At 35.6% G+C, this 24756-nt stretch overlaps 1 protein-coding gene across 2 annotated transcripts in view; it reads right to left on the reverse strand.

Moving 5' to 3' along the window:
- Positions 1-783: 783 nt before the first annotated feature.
- The window catches only part of LOC307122065 (RAS guanyl-releasing protein 2), a 57878-nt gene continuing 33905 nt past the window's right edge, over positions 784-24756 (reverse strand). The window contains exons 8-17 of one of the 2 annotated variants that reach the window (XM_079809881.1): positions 23711-23827; positions 23335-23616; positions 17977-18057; positions 17648-17764; positions 15317-15432; positions 12008-12149; positions 10789-10825; positions 5329-5487; positions 2750-2812; positions 784-2620 (exon numbers count right to left, since the gene is read on the reverse strand). In XM_079809881.1, coding sequence (XP_079666007.1) covers positions 2754-2812; positions 5329-5487; positions 10789-10825; positions 12008-12149; positions 15317-15432; positions 17648-17764; positions 17977-18057; positions 23335-23616; positions 23711-23827 — 1110 coding nt within the window. In that variant the 3' untranslated portion in view covers positions 784-2620; positions 2750-2753. The remainder of the gene's footprint in view (positions 2621-2749; positions 2813-5328; positions 5488-10788; positions 10826-12007; positions 12150-15316; positions 15433-17647; positions 17765-17976; positions 18058-23334; positions 23617-23710; positions 23828-24756) is intronic. The other variant, XM_079809882.1, reaches the window with a different exon arrangement.

Raw genomic sequence — 24756 nt, forward strand, 5'->3', positions numbered from 1 at the left:
TTCACCGAAAAATTTTAATCTGGTCATCAAAAGATTATATTTTGAAGAATGTTGGGATAAAACAACAACAACCCTCAAATAAAAAACACTGCACCATATTTTTTTGGATGTTTTTAGTGTTCTGCTAGGGGGAAAAAGTCATAAGTCTGTAACGGCATGAAAGTGAACTATCCCTAACCCCTTTAATCAATTTCCAATACCAGGGGGCGCTATAACTTAAGAAAATCCGGCCCCACTTTATATTAAGTGGCCTTAACTACTATGTACTTACATAAAAAATAAGTACAATGTACTTACTGTGTTTAAATTGTATAGCAAAACACCTTTGCTGATATAGAGGTGGGATACGGGCAGGGTTAGGAACAGGTGTGGTGGTATGGGTAAGTTTAAGGGTAAAGTTAGGGACAGGTGTGGTGGTATGGGTAAGTTTAAGGGTAAAGTTAGGGACAGGTGTGGTGGTATGGGTAAGTTTAAGGGTAGGGTTAGGTGTAAGGGAAGTGTCAACTGTGTAATTACAAATGTAACTACAGAAATTAATTACAGATGTAATTACATGCAGGTATTATATTTTTAAAATGTAAGTACAATGTAAAAACATGTGTACACAATAAGTGCATTGTATCAAATGATTCATTAAAATGTTAGTACATAGTAGTTAAGGCCACCTAATTTTAAAGTGGGTCCGAAAATCCTAATAGTGCAAGTGTGAGAAGTTTGTAAATAATTTTTCTGACTACAGCTAGACTGTGGTTGCAGTAGAAAAGAAGAGTAAAGAGGCTCATGTAATTTTGATATAGCAATATTTATTATGTCACTGAAAGATTCCTACAGAACTGCACATTAAAAGGTAATTGCATGAGAAAAATACATTCAATTGTATATAACATTAAATACATATTTTGTATTACAGAACAAACAATATTTCAGTGTGCAACACGACAAATTTACTTAAATGTAAAATGCATTCTCAGATCTTCCTGTACATATAAAAACAAAACAACAGGATATTTGAAAAGAACATATCAGTTAATATGCATACAATACACAAGTTACATGCCTACTGTCACATAAGAGTCAGATTTCCCAGACTACAGTTTCTCAGATCATTGGAAGAATTTTGGAAATCTCATCTTAACAGCAACTGCTACAACATTTAAAAAAAGAGAGAGAACAGGGATATTCTCAAATGTGAAATATGGCCCCATAGTGTTGTGAAACAGCAACATAAGCTGTATTTATTTTTTTAAAAGGGATGTTTTACATATTTTAAACATAGAACCACAAAACTACTTGTAATCATAATCGTATTAAATAAAACAAATATTTTTATTTCATCAGCAAAAACACCTTGATGTATTTCCTCATTAAGATTTCATTTTCCCATTTACAGTTTTATTTCTAATGACTTTAGAGTGAAGTATGCAAACGTGCAGCCATCCTGCATGCCCTCAACATAGCTGATCTGAGATCATACAGTTGATGGGTTATTAACAGCCATCTAACCATTCAGCATGCCATGTTACATCCAAATGATCATGAGTGATTATGTTTGACCCTTTGAATTAATTCAAATTCTTTATCAGTTCATGTTTAATGCTCAGATATGCAAAGGGCAAAGTCTCTGGACATGTTTCTTCCACGGATGAAGAAAAAAAAAATGTACACAAAAAGTGAAGAAAAAACTTTTCCGGTGTGAATAGCTCCACAGGAATGAATTGCTTCTGTTCAAAATCTTGTTCATGCACAATATTTATGGTGTGAAAGGAGGGCCTTTCAATGTAATTCTATATGACTGTCTTTTTTATATATATATTTTTTATGACAACTTGCATTCAAATGGATGACAAAGATTTTGATGCACCAGTTACAGCTGGAATATCTACGACTATGTAGTTAATGCAGTTAACGGCGTGAACTCTCTCAAGATAAATTAATTGGGATTTTTTCCCAAAGATTTAAAGAACATTACAGCTGGTTGCATATTATCAACTATATTTCAGGTGCAAACACAAACACATACACCAGATATATCGCACCTTAAGTTTACACTGAAACTCAGCCGGAACTGCTTTGGTGATGTTAGAAGATCTCATTACTTCAGTGAATGTACATTTCAAAATGTACATTTCTGTTTATCAGAACATGGTAACCGAAGGAACTTACTCATCATTAAGTTCATGATACATTACCGAGATTTCCCCATTCTCCCTCATCTGTTATTTTCTTTGTTTTTAATTTTCTTTTTTCAATATTTATAAAAGTTAAATTACAAGGCATTTCAGGGGCCTGGGGAAAATATACACCTTAATGATGAATCCTGCAAATATGCTTGCGCTTTTGAGATATGTTTAAGATTACATTCAGACTTCAATGGGAAGAGATGATTATTCTGGTCAGCAGTTGCAGCTTCAGTCCAGCAGATAGCAGCATATCTATGTCTCATGATGTGTGTCAGGCTGTGATAGTGAACACGGTCGATCCCAAAATTTGATAACTTTCCTGACTCTGATCAGCTCTTTTTTCATCAACATTGTTGCGGTGAGGGTGTGATTGGAAGAAATTTGCCCCAGCACAAGAATTCTTGTTGACATGCTGACCATTCGTGCAGTCAGACAAAAATCTGTACGTCATACAGGGAACAATAGTTAACAAATGAATATAATGTATAATGTTCGATAACTAGAATAATAGTTGTTTTTTCTGAGAAATATTTTTATGTAGTGATTAGTCAAGCAAAAAGTTGGTTTACCAGTTTAAAGGTGACAGTCAAATACACCCTGTTCAGCTGTCTCAACATCCTCTTCTGTGATGACTGAAGACCGAAGAATAAACAGAAATAGACAGAGAGAGTTTGGTAAACAGCTGATATAAGAAAGCGTCTGCCATGGAATAAAAAAAAGAAAGAGGGGAGAGCAAGGCACAACCTAACACGGGGTTAGTTGTAACACACATGGTTTATACCTTTCCACACATGACGAAACTTAGTGTAATTACTAGTTGCCATATCAACATTATTTAGAGAAAAAATTGCGCCAAAATTAAAAAATCTTTGGAAGATATCACTGAATATTTATTTAACCATAGCAAAAGTATATTTCTTACGTTTATTTTTCATCTCTGTTTATTTAAAATAAGACAAATTTGATATTATTTTAATCGTATATCTGTTATTTAACAGTTGAGATAGTTCTTAATGCTGATCTAACAGCAGAATGAACGAGCCGGGTTTAAATCCCAGTTGTGCAGATGGGGTGCGTTGTAACACTGCGTTACTTACAATGTGCCCCTATTAGAAATATGCTATTATATTGTATACTTTTATGAATTCTTTTGAGAAACCATGAGGAAAAGGTGAATAATGACTGAGAGTCAATGTTCAGAAATTATTAATTATTATTATGTTTTTAACTATGCTGTATAGTAGGGCTGTGCGATATTGAAGAAAAATGCGATATGATATGCGATATCCTTGTTAGATTATGCGATACGATATTGCTATAAGTGTGTAAAATCTATTTCAATTATATTAAATACGATTTATGCATTTCACATTCTTTCTGGGAAAAGAAAGCATCGCTACAACTTCTGAAAGTGACCAGCAGTGTTTTAGCAAAAATGTATGTCACAAATCTGAAAAATGACAAATAATTTTAACAGCAATGTAAACAAACAAAAAATGTAATGCCAATATTTAAATACCCTAAACTTGGTAATATATAATTATATCAACCTAAAACTTAACATCAATAACATCCAGGTACACAAAGACACCTGAACTAGGGGTGGACGATTATTTTTGTTATTTTAATTTATCTTTGTTATTAAAAATAAGAACTAAAAACAGTAGTCTTCACATGAATTAAATATGCACTGATACATAATCTACAAAGCTACAAAGGTTATTCAGCCAAGAGCACTGCGTGATTTTCTCTTGTTCTTTTGTTGTTTGACAGACAGCGGCAGGTTTACTGTATTAGCAGGTTTACTGTATTGGCAGGCATTTTTTTATTTTTTATAAAGCATATAGAAACGGAAAAGTGAACGAAATTCTAGGTCTAATTCTAGTTGGGAAATAATCCTTTTGGGTCTATTTGCAAACAATATTTGCATTAATTTGCGTCAAATATATTATTAGTCCCGAGATTCTTCGCATGAGTGAATAAATACATAGATCTGCTGTTTACATTTGAATTCACTAGTGGTCTAGTGGTTACATTTTTGTCAACCGTGTCAAAGTTTCCGGGTTCTAATCCGCTCTCATATCGTTTTTTTTTCTTCTTCATTAAAATCAAAGATGTTCATCATTGATTGTATAGGCTATTAAGATTAGGGACATGTTTGTGTGCACTTTGTTTTGTGATTTCACCGGAAAGAATAGAGTCTCTCTCCGCAACGGCATAAGCAATAGATTGACGCGCTCGTCTGTGTGTGTGAAGACTGCACGAGCCAAAAGAGAATGTAAACCCCGCCTACTTTGATTTGATTGGCCATCTCAATAATTTTGACATTGACGAGCGCTGTTAGACCACTGAGGTAAACCAGACTAAAAATGTAACTTTTAAACCTTTTTGTCATCCTAACAACAACATACAGAGCGCTGCAAAATGAAATGCAGCAGAGCAGTGCAGGAATTTCAAATACTGGGGGGGACAATTTGGACATTTCTAATAATTGGGGGGGGGGGGGATTTGTCAAAAACTCAAAAATTAGTATATTTTTAATTATTAAAAAATGCCATTAATTAATTTTAAAAAGTTAATACTTATATTTTATTGACAAACATTTTAGTTATATTAGATCAGATAACATTTTAAGCTGTCATTTGGTCATGTTACAATGTACCCCACCTATGGGGCAATGTTGTCACATTTCACTTCCATTCTTTCGGGGTAAATCAAGAAAAAAGTATACACTGTATTAATGAAAATAAACCACATAATTGCACTAGACATGTGGGAAAATAATGTGGGAAAAAATAAATACTCTGAACCCCAAGTGGATTTACACAAACTGAGGAAGTCAACAAGCATTAGGTTGTGCCCCGCTCTCCCCTAATTGTGACATCTCACAATTCTGACTTTTTTTTTTCTTCTCGCAATTGCATGTTTATATCTCTGGGGGAAAAGTCTGAACTGCAAGCTATAAACTCAGAATTGTGAAATGTAAACTTGCAATTGCGAGAAAAAAAGTCAGAATTGTGAAATGTAAACTTGCAATTGAGAGAAAAAAAATGTCAGAATTGTGAGATAAAAATCGCAATTATCTTATTTTTAAGCTTCCATGTCTAAGTTCTGCAATTATGTGCATTGTGTGTGAGAACATGTGTACCTGTGTTCTGCAGGTTTGATTGTGCATTACTGGACAGAGGAAAGCTGTAGGATCTGGACTGTAATGACGGTGGTGTCTCATGACTGATGCTCTTCGTTCTTTTACGGCATTCAACCGTCAGACGTCCATGACATGCTTTATGACAGTTCACACCACAAACTGAGAGATAGAGAGAGAGAGTTAATACTTGGTTGGTGGACAAAGGTGAAAAGATAAGCCCTTGTGAAAAAGAAATGTGTGTATAATTGTGTTGAATGTGCACTTGTGGTGTATTTCAAATCTTAAAAGTACAATAAAAAAACTACTAGCAGATCATATAATATTTATGAAATAAAAGGCTACTTAAGTATATTTAAAGATAGAAAGCGAGTTTCTTAACACAATTAAGTGAACTCTGTAATGATGTCAAATTAAAAGTATTGCTCTAAAGTACATTTTAAATCATTGTTTTAATAATGATTGGTAACACTTTTATCTTTGTCCTTGTTACACATTATATGTAATTTCTATAGTAATAACTATAAATTATGCATAAATACATGCAACTAACTAACCCTAACCCCAAGTACATGTAGTTAATTAATATTACTTGGTTCTTAAATGTATAATTACACTGTAACAAGGACATGGTAATAACAGTAAATTATGCATAATTACATGCAACTGACCTTCAACCAAACCCTAATCCTATATAGTAAGTACATGTTGTTAAGTGATATTACTCAGTACTTAAATATATAATTACACTGTAACACCGACACCTTAAAATAAAGTATAACCTTTTATATTAAGGTGCCCATGTTAACTAGCCTACATGTAGGGGAGAGTGGGGTAAGATGAGACAGTGGGCAAGTTGACCCACTCCCTTTATCTTGGCAACTGTACACTTTTATTGTAATGTGACCATATATTTTGGAACCACCCATCATTTCTGCCAGACTGTGAAAATGAGAAGCACATGGGAGGAGTGGAAGGCAACCATTACCTTTAAAAACTGTTTTTGGCTTGTCAAAGAAAAAATGTAGCATAACAGATCTAATCGCTGTTACAGCAAAGCAAATTTGTCTAGGTCTAAAATATTTCCATATTGGTGATTTAGCAATGTATAAAACCATGCAAATCATTTAGCTAAATATTAGCCTGAATTGGTAAGCTAGCTAGTTTAATCCAAAATGGCAGCTATGGGGCAAATGCTGCCAAATTATGTTAAGTTAAATCTCTGAAGTATTAAACTGGTATAATTCCAATGTAATGTTAACAACTGGTTTAGATTATAATTTTCTTCTAAAAAATTAGTTTTGATAGGAACAATGTACAAGTACACCAAATCCTTCTCTGATAAGAAGGTGCTTAATATCTTTCCACCTGTAGTCCCTGATGACCTAACATGTTCATTATCGCAGAAAAACTACCATGCCAAGAACATTTTGACTAAAATGTGTATTAGTTTCAATGACATTCATTCTAATTCAGTTTTAATTTTATTATATTTGTATTTAATTGTACTCAACAAACTCTTGTTTACTATGCTTTTGGTAAGGTTACAACTTTGGTGTTCAACATATTGTTTCAGAAATGCAAACAAATAAAGATTTCAACTTCATTAAGTTAGCTTTAAGAAAATAAATATGACTGTGTAAAAGGAAATTTGAGTTTTTAAAGTTTTTAAAAGAGGTATATTAGCTTTACAATTCACATAGGTTTGATTCAGATTCAGTTAGATGACTTAGATCAACGTAAATTGAGCCACAGGAACACTTTTTTAATGAGAAGCCATATTTTTAGAACCCTTTGTCAGAGATGTATTCTGATCATTTAAAATGAAAGCATGAAAGCAAACATCCTGAAATTACTTTGGATTATTTCATTGTATTTCTGCCTTATTTTATCTTATCTTGAGGACCACATAAGTATAAATGGCTCATCTTACCCCACTCACCCCTACTTACTATAGGATTGGGGTTTGGTTTAGTGTTAGTTGTGTGTAATTATGCATAATTTAATGTAACGTGTAACAGGGACACTGTAAAATAAAGTATTACCAAAAAGTGTAACCTAATATTTAGTCATGCTTTAAAGAAGTGTGTTGACTAATACTAAAGCACATTTGAAGTACTTATAATTCAATTACCAATAACTGTAGTGTGTTATTTGATATTAAGGTTAATATATTTTAAATGTACTAAATTGAACTACAACTTTATCATTACAAATGTGTAATTACTAATATATTTAAATATATGTGTATACAATAGAAAATTGTCAGTAAATTCAGCAGTACACTTTAACCATATTTAAATAACAATGGAAGTAATTATTAAATTACATATAAAGATGTACTACTTAAAGAAGTTCTACTTAAGTATCCAAAAACTTTCAGTTCGCCATAAGTATATTCTTTTAAAGAAAATAATTAAAAGTTATCTTTTTAAAAGAATGCAAAAGTGTACTTCTTTTTCACAACACAGCTGATAACCAAAAAAACAGGGAGAGAAATTGTGAGACAATAAAGGATTAATGGAGTCAAAACACTGATAGGGAGTTGACGTTTGGATCTGAAGAGAGGAGAAGAAAAAGGAAGGCATTTTTATTCATTTAAATGACAAGCGCTAAAAAAACACTACAGGCGTGACAAAAGATGTATGAAAAAAAACAAAAAACAAGAGAAGTACTTTTTTTCATTTCTTCTAGATCCTTTACTTTTCTCACACGGTCTCATTTCTCTCACTTAAATGTCAGCACTAGCTATTTTGGCCATGTTGCATGCTTCACTTTTACTCACACGAACACTATGTGCAGTACAGGCCTCCTCAAAATAGGCTACTTAAACTGTAGAGATGATGGCCATACGAATCTGAGACACAAATGTTGTTGTTTTTTCACTTCATCTGAGAACTGTGATATTTTCATTCTTGCTTCTAAACACAATATATTGTTAGTGTCCTGAGATTTTTCATTTGAATAAATGCATAGATTCACAATTTTTTTTGTGTATTCTCTAATGCCCTAGTGGTACAATTTTTGTTAAGCGTGTGAGAGGTTCTAATCATAGACTGTAAAAAAAATATGGACGTAGTGTCCGTGACGTCACCCATAGGGATCTGAAGAGCAATTTTGAAGCCTCAAACCCGGCCGCTGCCATCTTGCCACTCCCGGATAACAGAAAATGGGCAAAGAGGCGGGACGTGGGTGGAGCTGAGGTGACATGATGACTAACAGACAGCAGACAAACGGCAATCCACCTGTCACTCAAAGTGGCCACGCCCTTAATTATTCAGAACTTTAAAGGGATAGTTCACCCAAAAACGAAAATTTTACGTCTTTCTGCTTACCCCCAAGGCATCCAAGATGTAGGTGTCTTTGTTTCTTCAGTAGAACACAAATGAAGATTTTTAACTCCAACCGTTGCCGTCTGTCAGTCGTATAATGCATGTGAATGGGGTCCAATTCTATTAGAGTAAAAAAGAACATGCACAGACAACTTCAAATTAAACCCTGCGGCTCGTGGCGACACATTGATGTCTTAAGACACGAAACGATTGGTTTCTGTGAGAAACCGAGCAGTATTTATGCTATTATTTCACCTATTATCAGACGAATGTCATCGGCTCTCCAGACCACCATAACTTCCTGCGAATAAGGTCAAAATACAGGGGTGATCATGGAGATATATATACTTAGATTCCTCATTCGACCGATTCGCGCAGGCACTAATGAGGCATCTATGTATTTATCTATGACAGCGCCGGTATTTTGACCTTATTTTGACAGGAAGTGATGGCAGTCTGGAGAGCTGATGACATTCGTCTGATAATATGTAAAATAATAGGACAAATACTGCTCGGTTTCTCGCAGAACCCGATCGTTTCGTGTCTTAGACATCAATGTGTCGTCACGAGCCGCAGGGTTTAATTTGAAGTTGTCTGTGCATGTTTTTTTTTACTCTAATAGAATTGGACCCCATTCACATGCATTATACGACTGACAGAAGGGCAACGGTTGGAGTTAAAAATCTTAATTTGTGTTCTACTGAAGAAACAAATACACCTACATCTTGAATGCCCTGGGGGTAAGCAGAAAAACATAAAATTTTCGTTTTTGGGTGAACTATCCCTTTAAGGCTTTATATAATGTAAACGAATGAGTTATACAAAAAATGTACTCCCCTCACAGCTGTCATGAAGGGACATTAGCCGCATAGACCAAAACCACAATTTGTACCAGGATGTAAACATGTTTTTTTCTGCTGTAAAGGCATTTTAACATGGAGCTCAATGAGATTCTGCTCCCTTCTGGAGTTTTGCAATTTAATTCACTTCCGAATTGGCTTCAAGAGAAACTGGAGGAGGTTGCCGCCTGGTTCCAATCTACCTAATCTAATCTATAGTTTGTTTTTCCTCATCAAACCCGAATATCATCAGTGATTGTATATCAAGAGCAGGGACAATTTTTTGTTACTTTTTATTTTGTGATTTCACCTGAACAAATAGAAAGTCTCCGCAAAGGCGTTAAACAATAGATTAAAGCGCTCATCCATGTAAGGACTGCATCGTGTGCATGAGCCACAAGAAAATTCCGCGCCACTGATAACAGTGGCAACTAGCGCCCTATCGCCTCATATTTAACAAACAAACAAAATTATGCTCTGCTAATTAACTGGAGATGTTTTGCTTGTATTAGGTAGGTTCATCCGTGCCGCAAGATGTTTCAAAAAGTGTATAAAAGACAATAGCGGCCCTGGCAAAAAGTGGTGGGGACATGTCCCACCCATCCCACCCGCAAATTACGCCTATGCAAATAGCTACCCTTGGCACGTTCATTAGAGAATTAGCAATCTCTGTTTATATATTTTCAATTAATCATCAGATAAAGTCCACAAAACTGATCTGACTTATTTGCTCACATAATCGGTTTTTCATTGACTCGTGGAATTAAAAACTTTAATGTAAGTCTGTTGCTCATTCAAAGCTATCATATGAATTCAGAAGTAATATGCTTTTATGATAAATCTATAGTGCTTTTCCATCCTTTATGAAGCTCGAAAGCTCCAGTCCAGTAATGGACTCAATGTACAACCGCTTCAGCATTTAGACTCACCGGCCACCCCAACTTTCAAAGCAGCGCAGTTTATGGAAATTATGAAAAAATTAAGCACAAAATTAAATCCTGGGGAAGTGTTACATGAAATCAGAGTCCACTGCATTGAAAAGAGCAACTATCTATATACTCTCCTATTGACCTTGTCTGAATAGGTAAAGGAATTGGTAATGCTTTCAGATATGCCAAACACACACACACACACACACACACACACACACACACACACACACACACACACACACACACACACACACACACACACACACACACACACACACACACACACACACACACACACACACACACACACACACACACACACACACACACACACACACACACACACACGCTGTCTCTTACCTTTGCATTTGTATCCTTGTTTATAAAAGCCCCATATCTTAAAAAGAAGGAAATACATATTACAGTTCTTTTTTAAGAAAAATAGAGATGCAGAAAGGATTTCGAAAATAGTACAGAGAAGAGGGAGGGACTAAGATCAAGAGAGAATGAGAATCACAGCAGGAAAACAATAGATGAAAGGGAAAGCCCAAACATCACAAACACACAACATCAGAGGCCACACACACAGGTAGATCTAAAAGTACCACACATACACACTATGGAAGGGACTGGGGTACAGCATTCAATACACAGCTACACACCACACCACGCTATAAATAAACCAACAGATCAAAGTCAGATGTGCTCAGATCGAGCTCATTTCTAAAACTGCCTGTCTTAGAAAACACACTGTGCAATAATTAAAGTGCCCCTATTATGCTTCTGTAATTTTGTTTCAGAGGTCTTCTACAATAGGTTTACACATGCATCCAAGGTCAAAAACCATTGATTTTCTTTTTCATATCCATTGTAGCATCACCTCTTTTCTCACAGTGTCTGAAATGGTTCGATCAAGGATCCGGTCTCTCTAAACCCCTCCTTTTCCGAGATCCTCCACTGCTCCGATTGGTCAGATGGCCCAGTCTGTTGTGATTAGTCTACCGATTACAGCATGTGGCGAAGACGAAGCGTCCATTTCCGTATCTGAATTTCAGCTCCGGAGGCTTCCTCAGAACTTGATACAATGTGATACGGACAGCAATGATAGTCTCGGTTTACTTTATACATTTCAGTCCAAGTCTTTATCCTTTGGAAGTGCAAGCAAAGTGGAGTTGCTTTTGCAGAGCAGAAAATAGTTTTCTCAATATGCCGACAACACAAACCAAACTATTCCAGGCCTCAGCTACACCTACAGTGTTTGAGGGTGGGTCAAAGTAGATATTGTTCACGAACAGCCAATGAAGACCATAGGCATTAGACAAATTTGTTAAAAACCTGCATAGGTTCATACAGGAAGTAAGACTGGAATTACTGATGACTAATTTCAGGCAATTTAGAATCGGTTCTTTCTTTTGGGAGACAATAACTTTGAGCTTTGAAACTTTGCAGACCTTTTACATTCACAAACAGCCTATATTACACACTAAATGAAAGGTATTTTCTGAAAAAAGCATAATAAGGGGCACTTTAAAAAACATGAATCTATTACTATATGATTGCAAGAGCATCTGATACTTACAAAGCCGGTGCAGTGTTCGCAGAAGGTTGGTTTCACGTATGTAGTCTCTATAAAGGTGTGTATGAAGCCCATCTTACAATTGAGCAAAGAACTGGCCTTCATAAAATAATCTATCATCTCCTCCCTGCTGATCTTTCCATCCCTAATAGACGGAGACAAACAGGTCATGAGAGAGAAAAACATACACTCAGAAACAGCCAACAAGATCCAAACAGTGCAAACTTTGTTTATGGGCATCTTTTCCTCATAACAGATCAGCTTCCATCACAAGGGAAGAGGCCCAATAACTCATGCCACCTGCCTATGAGCTGTAGGCTTAGTTATGGCTATAATAATAAATCATATGGCTTAACTGTTACTGCAGTTGTGTAGTCAGACGTATGCCGTATTTGGAAACATTTCTGGAACCTTGCTAGAGTTTAACCAGAATTTTGGAAATGACTGAAATTGAATAATTATTCCATAGAATAATTCAATGTTTTTCCACCAACACATTCTCTCTCCCAAGGCGTCAAAATCTGAAGCATGGTCAATTGCCTTTCGCATCACAATTAAATTCGATGCGCAGGGCACTTCATTGATTTCAATGAGAAACCTTTGGCGTCATACACAGACGCGTTGGTCATGATGGAATTATATATTGGGTAGGTTATGTCTCAATTTATTCAGCCAGCATAATTTTATTTACATTTATTTACACTATTTAGACATGCTTGAACATGTAACCCAACCCCATCCCATCCCTAAACCTACCCATTTGTGTTATATGATATAAAACACAGATATAACAGGCAGATATGACTGCATGCACAATTTATTAAAAAAGAACAAATATTCCAAGTGTTCCGAGGCCAAACGATTGATTTGTGTGAAGAAAATCCCCAAAAGCGATCGGCGCCTCCATCCGCCGAAGATCATGCACACATTAAAATTTCAAAAATTGCCATCCAAGGAAACATTACATCAGCTGTGATAGTGAAATTGCATTGGCTCTCATATGTCTCGTGACCAGTTGCGTCATTACGTCAGCTTTGATTGTAAAATGTCATTGGCTCTCGTGTGTCTTGTGACCGATCGCATCATGCTAAAGAGTGGTGTGTATCATTTGAATGAGATATGACCAGTGTTGGGGAAAGTTACTTTGAAAAGTAATGCATTACAATATTGCGTTACTTCCTTAAAAAGTAACTAGTTGAGTTACTTAGTTACTTTTTAAGAAAAGTAATGCGTTCTCACCTGGGCTGGGCTTGATTTTGTTTTTGTTTATAACAAAAAAGTTATATTTTTGTGCAAGAGTAAAGACCTCTTCATACCAAAATTGAAATAATAAGCCCCAGGCTGAGGTAAAAATGCAAATTGACGCAGGAACAGTAGAGGGCGCAGCTCTGCTGCCATTCTGGATAATGGTAAAATAGGATGCAGGAGAAAAACGTTTTACCAATAAAAATAAAAAATCTAGTAATTTTCATCATCAAAGGTCAGCAGCAAGACATTGGTAAATTAAATATAAAAGGTAGGTTATGCATAAAAATAGTTATTTTATTTAACATTTAATTATTGGAGGTTTGCATAGTATTCTGATTTTGCATTTGATTTGATTTTATTCAGAATCTTTATTGTGCAAGTGAGATGAATAAATGCTCATATTTAGTCTAGAACTACAATAACCCTCATGTTTACACACAACGCCTCTGCACTTATTTTTCTCAACATGGGGACAGGAGAGCTGTCAGTCAAATTAATGTGAAAAAGTAATTCAGATATTTTGCTGTAAATTTGAAAAGTAATGATTTACTTTACTAGTTACTTGGAAAAAGTAATCTGATTACGTAACTCAAGTTACTTGTAATGCGTTACCCCCAACACTGGATATGACTGAGTGCGTTCACGGAGCGGCAGGATCATCATTTCAGCGATTAAAACATTAAGATCAACTCTGTTCTTTACATGAAGATATCGTATAACTTCAGAAGACTTGGAATGCAACATGAGTTAATACTTTTAGTAGCACTCAGCGGTCTAAGCGGTTCACACATTTTTCTGTTCACGTTTTTCCATCCCACTGTGCTACTTTTTCATTGTTTTTCAATTTAAATGCACTAGACGGACGTTATTAACCATTTCGTTTGCGGCTTGTGTCTTTTGCAGCATCTCGTGCATGACACGACACTCTAAAAAACGTGTCTTTAGACCGTTCTACTGACCTGCTTCTTGTGTTTTTAACAGCAAAAACGTGTTCAGTGTGAACTGGCCCTAACATCGCTCTTCAATAGTGTAGATTACAAATCAAATCTATGAAGGAGGTATTAACATTCACAGAAGCCGAACCTAAGTTCCAGCATGATACTTCAGTTTTAATGGTAAATGGTACATTTTAAGGTAAAATGTACGAAAAATATTGAATATTAAACAATTGTTTTACAAAAGTTATGTAAAAATACCAGCAGTAATACTAGCCTTATAGGGTCTACGTTCAATTCAAAACAGCAACATTTTACAAAAAAAGATGAGTAGCACTAGGTATAGTGATGCAAGCTACTCAACTTTTTAGTCAAATTATTTAAACAACAAAAACAAACAAAAATGGTTTAATGTTCAAGACATGGTTACTTGGATTCTGGATATGCCTAATTCATAATTAAGTTAGTGAGTTACCCCTTTAACAAGTCTTGTTGACTCTCTTCAAGAAAATCTTTCCCTCTATGGTTTGCATTCTGACCTCTCAGGTCCTTGTTCATACTGGTTTCTCTATTAAACCAAGCAAGCAATAGCCGCCATTTCACTGTCTAGGTTAACTATAGACCCATTATACTCCGGCTATGAGTAATCCACTTCTAGCCAAAATAACCTTGAATTTGGGTTGAACCTACCTTGAACCTAACCCTAACATACAGCATACAAATAACTTGGGAGATGTATGATATTCCATCATATAAGCAAAGTCAGTAGTGATTACAAGGTGTTTGCTTTCATTTCTTTAACATGTTCATGTTCTAGATAACGTCTCGGTTACGTATGGTAACCCTCGTTCCCTGAAGGAGGGAACGGAGACGTACGTCGAACGTGACCGACTGAATGGGAACTAGTCTATTCTTGGGTTATTATGGTTAGACATCTAATAAATTTTCACTGACAGCCCAAATTTTGCCTTGTTTTACCCTAGATGTCAGGGCTGTGTTTGCACGGCTATTAGATGTCTTTTAAACGCAAAAAATTGCTTTTGTTCATGCTGTGAATCATATTTTGTGAATACGTTTATATTATGGTGTGCAAAAGACAGTGCTCTTGGTTTGGCATTGATACACTCACTGATTTTTATCGAGTTCTCCAAACTTGCTGAGATAAGGAAAGTTATTCCTGATGCACTCAAACTCTTCACGTGAGATGAAGCCATCACCGTTTGTGTCGAAATTCTTGAACACAGACTGTGAAAAGACAATAGAAACACAGTTAAACAAATATACATAATTGACCCTGCACTAAGCCCCACCTTAAAATCATTACTGACAAATCATACATTGGCAAATAAAAGTTAAAAAGCACAGGGAACAGGAATAATATCTATAATATCAAGGTCTCGATTTAATTTAATGCTAATGTATTGATTCTGGTCACATGTAGTGGCGAAAGTATTCCTTAGTAATATTTGCTTTAGAAAGTACCCTGAATCCAGTAGCAGTTTTGTTCAGATAAACCATTCTCACTTTTAATTAGGGCTGTCAATTTAGTTTGATTAATTACGATAAATCGATATGATAAGATATTAAAACGTAACACATTTACTTTCCTACCAATATGTAAATTCCAGTAATTGTGATTTTTGCTATCAAAATTTCTGTGGTTTTTTAATAATTAGGATAACACATTTATCGTACTATGTATGAAGTACATTTATGACAATCATTCATGACAGAAAAAAACAAACAAACATAAATGCAGAAAGCTGGTTTATTTTTGTTTCTTACCAAATTCTGACACAAAATTATTTTCTTTTTTAGCTTGTTCAAAAACAGAACACTAAAGTGGTTTCACAGACAGGACTTAGATTAAGCCAGGATTAGGCCTTAGTTCAATTAGCTTTTATAAACATGCCTTGGTGTGCATCTTGAGACAAAACAATGGCATTGACATTTGTGCAAGGTATGTCAGTGCAAGCTGCTTTCAGTTAAAACACCTCAAGCATGCATTTTAGTCTGGGACTAGGCTTAAGCCTTTTCTGTGAAACCGAGGGTAAGCGTTTCAAGATGTTCATGATGTTCAAGATGCTCATGTTGTGAGATGCTAAAAAACAGCAAGACACAATGTAATGGCCAAAGTCTTCAATCTGTTTGGGTAATTACAAGATATCATAGATTGCAATTGCAAAATTGATTGCTAGATGATATGGAAATAAAACAAGCTATTTATAAACTTTTTTTTAAAATGTCTATTATTCCAAGAAGTCGAGTGCAATGAATTGTGATTCGTTTGATTATTCGGTTCAATCATGTAATTATTAATTCGTATTTTTAACTAGTTGACATCCCGTTGACATTATCTTTAGTTGACTCTTAAAAGTATTTGCCTAGATTTTGAATCTTTTCATCATGCATTTCTTGCCCACTAGATATAACTGTATAGTTATGCCACATTCCAGGCAACCCGTAACCCATGTTTTTCCAACCTTCTACCCGTGAAAGTGCACTGGAACGGCAGTCAAACCCGTGACTTCCCACCCGTGAACTCGTACTAGATCGTTGTACTCCCAGTTACGCGCTCTGATGTCATATATATACAAATAACATAAAATAAAAGGTATAACAGCTTCTCTTGCTTTATGCGCCGTTTTTCTCCTCCCTTTCACTCAAATAAGCAAGGAGTAAGTACTTTTGGCGATAGAAATGATTGAAAATGAGCATAAGCCCCGTACGGTCCGCCATGCTTTGTTTACATCTAACGTTAGCTATCACAATTCCTTGCGCTGAGGCAGTTTGGCGTGACTTTGCCTGGAATGCTACAAAGTCGTGAGTCATGGTTTGAAGTAGTAATTTACGGCCTCAAAAACCTGCCTGGAAAGTAGCATTATGCCGTGTTCCAGGCAACCCGTAACATGTGTTTTTCCAACCTTATACCCGTGAAAGTGCACTGGAACGGCAGTCAAACCCGTGACTTCCCACCCGTGGACTCGATCGATGTACTCCCAGTTACGCACTCTGACGTCACATAGCCCGCGAAACAACAATGGCACATAAAATAAAAGGCATAACAGCTTCTCTTGCTTTATGCGCTGTTTTTTCTCCTCCGTTTCCCTCAAATAAGCAAGAAGTAAGCACCTTTGGCGATAGAAATGATTGTAAATGCATAATCACTGTACGGTCTGCTATGCTTTGTTTGCATCTAGCAACCACAATTCCTTGTGCTCAGACAGTTTGCCGTGACTTTGCCTGGAACGCTACAAAGTTGTGAGTCATGGTTTGAAGTTGTAAATTACGGGCTCAAAAACCTGCCTGGAACACAGTATTAATCAAGCAATTCACTGCTAGAGCAATAAATAAGAGGGACAGGGCTTAGCACAGGCTTTCAATGCAAGTGATGTAAAGTGCTCAACATAAAAGTGTCAAAACAAATTAGAAATGATAAGAATGTTAGTTTTTCTCTTACATCCACCATCTTCTCGATATGTTTGCTGATAATAACAGGGTTGGCTTTGGGCTTCACTGATGCTGCCCATTCATCAATCATTGATAGTTGTGCTGGACTGGAGGAAGGTGTTGAGTTCTGATCCAGCAAGCAAAAAGCAAAGTTATAAATGTATCTTTACATTTAATATATGAGATTAAATCTAATCTTGTGAGATTACTTATTTTGCTGTAAATAATACATTCCTTCATAACCAAACATCAGCATTTAAGTGAATGCATTGAACTGTTTATTGCCCAAATAAAAAAAAATGCATACAATGAACCAAATCCAACAGGCTGGAAACTGACCGCAGGTTTTGCAGCTCTGGGTTCTCTCTGTAATGAGAGCTGATAAATCTCCTCTTCTGTGTGGTATTGATCCAGTGACACCTATACATAAAACACAACCAAAATCTATCTCAGCAAATGATGAATATAACTTTCAGGGAAGATTAGACATAGATGATTTATTATATTTCTCAGAAGGTAATCCTGAACCTGATAGATTGCTGTCTACTAAATGTCTCTGCTCTGTTTTGTTCTGCATTAGTGTGTGAGTGTGTGTTTATCAGAAAACAGTAAAATGGGCTAAACTTAAAGCAAAGTTTAAAGACTCATCAAACCTTCCATGTTTTCTCTCTCTAGAAATGGTTGAAATGTTGGATTTTAATCAGACATACATTGTCATGGTACATTCACCCCATGCAGCAATTACTGTAATTATTTAGGAGATTCTATTTAAAGCTGTTCACATTCTGGGGACTTTTGAAAAAAGAAAAATTGTTTCTATGGCAACGCTCAAATTCTCAATTCTGGCAAACTGCAAAAAAGAGTTTTTGAAAATGCATTCCTTGTTGCGTATGGATGGATGGATGGGTGGAACAGATTTTGGAATAGACAATTTGTGCATGGCAACAGTTGTTTTTGAATATTGAGCATGCTCAGGAATTTAACAATTGAGGAATGTTGTATACAAAACATCCTGTAGAAAATGTCTTTCTGTTCTATTTCTGTGCTGAAGTGTGCTGAATGCAGAGGTGGTAAGTAATGAAGTAAAAATACTTTGTTACATTACTTAAGTATTTTTTTCGGGGATCTGTACTTTACTTGAGTATGTTTTATTTGCATCTACTTTCACTCTTACTCCACTACAATATTAAAGACAAAGTCTACTTTTTACTCCAATACCCCATGCCCGCTCCAAGTATTTATTACACTTGCTTTCCAAACCAACAAAAAACGTGGGTACAGGAGAGAATCAAGCTAGTAAGCTGGTCTCCCTGCATACTGTCAATCAGTCATGGATGATCCAGTCGGGGCTAGACTTGGAAAAGCTGACTAGGTTTGCCACACTAACGTTACCTCAGTGTTTGCCAAACTTTTTTCTTTCGCGGCACACTATGAAAGCATCGGTAACACTTTACAATACGTGTGCACTAATATGCATTAATTCATGCTTAACTAATGCACAGATGATCATGAGTTAATGTGTGACTCCTGAAGAACTACATCATTTATTAATGATTACTGCATCAGCAACTAATGAACATTATATATGATTAATATGTTAAGTAATGCATGCATTTCTATTAATTAAATATGACAATGTATTAATTCCCTAATAACATATTATATTAACTAATAAATGTAAATTAATCTGTTAATTATCACAATGGGTCAAAGCCATGTATTTCAACTTCCAGTTGTCTGCTTTAATTAATCATTAGATAAAGATTTGCAAAGGTTTCATTATGTCATGACTTCACTTGTTGAGGCACATCACTATTAACTAATTGTTAAGTAATATGTCTTTGTGGTTATGGCTTTTTAATTCATTTTAAATTAGTTAATAGTATCTTGCACATCTTCTGTTTGATGCAGCTAATGTTATGGAGCATGTCTATTTTAAGTTCAGCCCCTATACTGTGTTTAGTTGCTTCATTGTCTCTTATGATTGCAAATCTAACAAATTCTTAATTGCAGTATCTAATCTTATCATTTGTTCAATTAAAGCATTGCATAGCACTCCCAAAACAATTGATCTGCTTAATTATTGATATTTACAGTTAATTTGAATATTTACTTTTTACTTTCGGTACTTGAGTACGTTTTAAATTGGATACTTTTGTACTTTTACTCAAGTGATGTTTAAATGGAGGACTTTCTACTTTTACTGGAGTCATTTTTTATTTAGGTATATATACTTTTACTCGAGTATAACTTTTGAGTACTTTTACCACCCCTGGCTGAATGTGAGCTGTAAACAATCAGAGACAAAAATTACCAGAGAAAAAAATAAAATAAAACTGTGTCAGAGCCATAACTCAGTCAGTCTATATGCTCGACACATAGAGCTTTGTTGCTCATGCAGCTGATGAAAGTTCAAGTCCGGTCTACCAAATATCTTCCAACTGAGTGCTGCAGGGATGACATTTGTATAGGTTCAGGCACGTGCAGAGGGGGGGGGGGGGGGGGGGGGGCTTTGGGTGCTCGAGCCCCTGCCCTTTTTCAAAATGAATCAAAAGTGCCCCTCTCAGACAGATATCAATGATAATATCGTGGTCAATAAAACTAAATAAATGTGATTATTATAACATGACAATGTATATAATAGTAACGAACGGCTCAAAAGTCGGACAATTTCTGTTGAGGTGTTGTCATAACGCGTTGCTATGGGTCGCGTGCGTTTTGATTGACAGCTGATTTTCCACTGTTCGGAAACGGCTCTCGAGCCAAATATGGTGCTTTCAGAGAGTGTGGCCTCACGAGAAAAAAGTAAACCAATATTTTTTTTTCCATCCATAATCAGAGCTAATGTGTTGATTTAATTACAAAGCTATATATTAGCTATATATTTTAAAGTATTACACAATTCACCAATGCCCGTTTGTCATGTATATACACCAACCAATCGTGATCTGGCAAAGCAAGTTCAAATTCCATTGGGCGATGTGAAGCGGTAATTTTCTGTTCTTATTCATAAATCGGTTGAAAATGACATGGACAGACGAACTAACGTTTGTGGAACAATTTCCTGCGGTTTGGCTCATTTTATAAATTGCATCACTGACAAAATGGATTTTAACAGACAACAAACAAATCCCTGCACAAAACCACAGCAGCAAAAGTCGCATTAATGGTAAGTAGTGTTAAATTCACTTTTATGTATATTGATACACCGTTTACTATTTCATGAAACTATCAAAGTTAACAAAACCCAAGTGACTGGCGAAATGGTTACGTGAAAGGACTTTATTATACTATTTTTGAATATTATGCAGCATTATGAAATAAGTCTCTTATGTTCATCAAGCCTACATGTATTTGATAAAAAACAGCAATATTGCGAAATATATTAAAATAATGGTTTTCTATTTTAAAATAATTTAAAATATAATTTATTCCTGTGATCACAGCTGGATTTTCAGCATCATTACTCCACTCTTCAGTGTCACATGATCATTCAGAAATCATTCTAATATGAGGATTTAATGTCAATGATGGAAACTGTGATACTCTTTTCAAGATTCTTTGATTAATAAAAAGTTAAAAAGAACACAATGTAATAATTTTTCACAATATTAGGCTACTGTTTTTTCTGTATTTTTGATTAAATAAATGCAGGCTTGATGAGCATAAGGATACACACACACACACACACACACACACACACACACACACACACACACACACACACACACACACACACACACACACACACACACACACACACACACACACACACACACACACACACACACACACACACACACACACACACACACACACACACACACACACACACACACACACACACACACACACACACACACACACACACACACACACACACACACACACACACACACACACACACACACACACACACACACACACACACACACACACACACACACACACACACACACACACACACACACACACACACACACACACATATATATGTATATATATATGTTGCCCCTTTTTTACATTTGAGCCCCTGCCCCTGACGAACTCTCTGCACGGCCCTGTATAGGTTAACTCGTTTCTGGCTTTTTTAATTTTAGTTCTTCCGGTTCCACTGTCAATGGGCTTTTTGTATGGGTCTTTGGTTAAATACTTGAAATAAGGTCTGTGCTTAACACAAGCTTTAGATATTTTCATGATTCGTTCTACGACATAACATACACCAGTAATAGCCGCTTGTGATTTATAAAAACTTCTACTTGTTTTGAAAAAGGTGGTTGACTACAGAGGTTGTCACTGACATTAAATGTTATCACACCGAACAGGTAAACTCATCTATCAAATAGTCCACTTTTACGTTGTGTTTATAATCATGCTCTTGCAAACTACTATAACTCAAACTTTCAGGGAAAATGTTGGCCCCACTAAAGCTGTCTTTAACTACTATGTACTAACATTTCAATTATAATTTGATAACAAGGTTGTAACCATGTCTTGAACATTGGGGGGGACCAAAGGTTTTTCTATTTAAAGAGATTAAATACTTTAAGGATTAAAAGGGATTTAAGGGAATTAAGAAGAAATAAGAATGGTAAAAGAAGTTCTTGGTCTATAATAGCCTAGTTATGAAGTAATATTAAACTCTTCGCAAATAATATTTAATTTAATAATATGCACACATTCACTCTTGTTAGTATGTCTAATATGTCAGAAGTCTAAAAAACGTTTCTTGTCTTGTTATATTCAATTATTAATGACAATTTAAATGATTGCATATTTTCCAATTAAAAATGGCGAAATCACATAACGAAAAAGTTGAGTACTTTGCATCACTGTGTGTGGTCATTAAACATATCCATCATAAAACAGTTGTAAAATATTAAATGTTTAACTACTTATTTCTTACCACGTACGCACTCTTTCACTCTTTCTAAAAGTTTTTAGTTTTTAACTTGTCTCCCTCAAAGCCTATGGTGGTTACGGCCCTGCTTGATACAATGCACTTATTGTGTATATACATGTTTTTACATTGTACTTATATTAAAAAAATACCTGCATGTAATTACAGCTTAACAATTCTCTATAATTAGATCTATAATTACACTATTGACCCTTCCCCTCTTAATCCACCCTTAAACCTACCCATACCACCACACCTGTCCCTAACTATACCCATATCCCACCTCAATAGCAGTGAAAGTGTTTTGCAATACAACATGAACACACACAATAAGTACATTGTACTTATGTTCGTTTGTAAGTACATAGTAGTTAAATACACCTAATATAAAGTGTGACCAAAATGTTTTGACTGAAAGAGTTGTCTAAAGCTTAATGGTGGTGATATACAGCATACAATTAGCTTTTTACTTCAGGTGTGTATTTTGCCTTAAATTCATAAATGATGTGTTCATTCATAAAAATTATCATGATGAACAAAATGTGTAAGTATCATAAACTTTTGTTAGTCACAGGTTATTTTATGTAATAATTCAAAAGCCAATGGAAAAATCCTATTGGGTGACGCAAACTTACAGGTTGGCCTACAAAATACGTTATCACTTCAACACTAGTGGAAATCATATTTTCTCAAACTTGATAACAATATGAGTTTTTACACAGTCAATTTGTTAGTTTAATCCTAATCACTCTACTCCTCTTGAATTCATATACACATTATAAAACACACACACTCACTGTAAGTAGATTGAGCAAGTCTGTGTTGGCCTCAATTTTCGGGGGAGTGTTCTGCACAAGGGCTAATTCCTGCAGGATCGCATAGAGTTGCTGGGTTTTGGCCAAGTTGACCCGAGTCTTCTGTGGGTCTGACCAGTCGGGCAGAGCAACATGAACAGCTATCAAGTCCTTGAGGCTAACGGCCAGGATTGGGAAACGAAACCCAGTGCATTCAGCGAATCGGCGCCGGTATTGACTGTAGTTACCACAAGATGTCACCAGGTCCAACAAACTGTTAAAGATCTGAGAGAGATATTCTGAAATTGATACGGTCTGAAATACAAGTGTTGGATTTGATGTAAAGGTTTTATGTCTGGTGCACAGGTGTTGTATGTACCTTATTGGTTTCATTGTTGATGTGTGCCTGTGTGTCCTTCAGCCTAGAGATGGAGGTATTATTGAGACCCCCGACCACCGCCATCAACGTGTTGAAATTCTGCAATTGTAGTAGTTTCTATAGGGTGTGAATTAGTGAGAAAGAAAGAGAGGATGAAGTTGACAAAATCTTTTGTTATATTATTAATACAAAAAAAATGATACACAAACAACTATGCTATTATGTGGCTCTGAAAGCTTCCAGGTCTGCATATTTTAGCAAACTCGTGGAAGATGTAAAAACATATAAAACATAAACCATTTGCAAACAGTAAACAATGATTTATTGTAACACCATACTATCTATAAAAGCGCTAAGTTTATTAAGTATGTTAAGTTAATTTTAGTATTAAATGTATGCTTTCCAATGTAAGGTGAGCTACATAAATTCTACAAAAATCCACTATATAGGCAATAACATAGAAATAGTGAAGAATCTTACATTTTTTGGAGCACTATTTCACACAATTTATTAAATTTTTTTCAAAAATCTTTCCAATTACTAACAATACAATAGGTGCGTACAAACTTTTGGGGGCTTGGCCCCTAAATATGTTCCTAGCCTGCTTTTAAGCGATAGATGGAGAAAATAAAGGATTTCAAAGAGAAAGACTACTAGATATGAAAAGATACTGGGCAACCTTGCGGAAGAGAAAGGAAAAATCAGACAGGTATAAAGCGGTAGTCGAAGTGATATTTTGGAAGAGGAAGAGCTCAGGGCCCATAAGAAGGAAGAGAACAAGGGATCATCAGGAGGAACAAGAGCAGGGGGTGATAGAGCCCCACTGCGCTTCTGAAAAATTCAAAGAGAAGAAAAGTCACATGGGACTAGCTGTCATCATACTAAAGGTCTACACCAGATCTCTGTTTTTGAAGTCTTCAGAAGTCTTGGGGGTTTTATTCATTATGTTGTCATTGTTGCTGATTTTTCCACACTGCAGCTGTTGTTCTTATAAATACAATAGCTTGTTGTTCTGTACTAGAGGTGTAGACTATAATTTCAACCAC

The sequence above is a fragment of the Gobio gobio genome, assembly GCF_949357685.1.
Source record: "Gobio gobio genome assembly, chromosome: 2".
NCBI classification, from domain to species: domain Eukaryota; kingdom Metazoa; phylum Chordata; class Actinopteri; order Cypriniformes; family Gobionidae; genus Gobio; species Gobio gobio.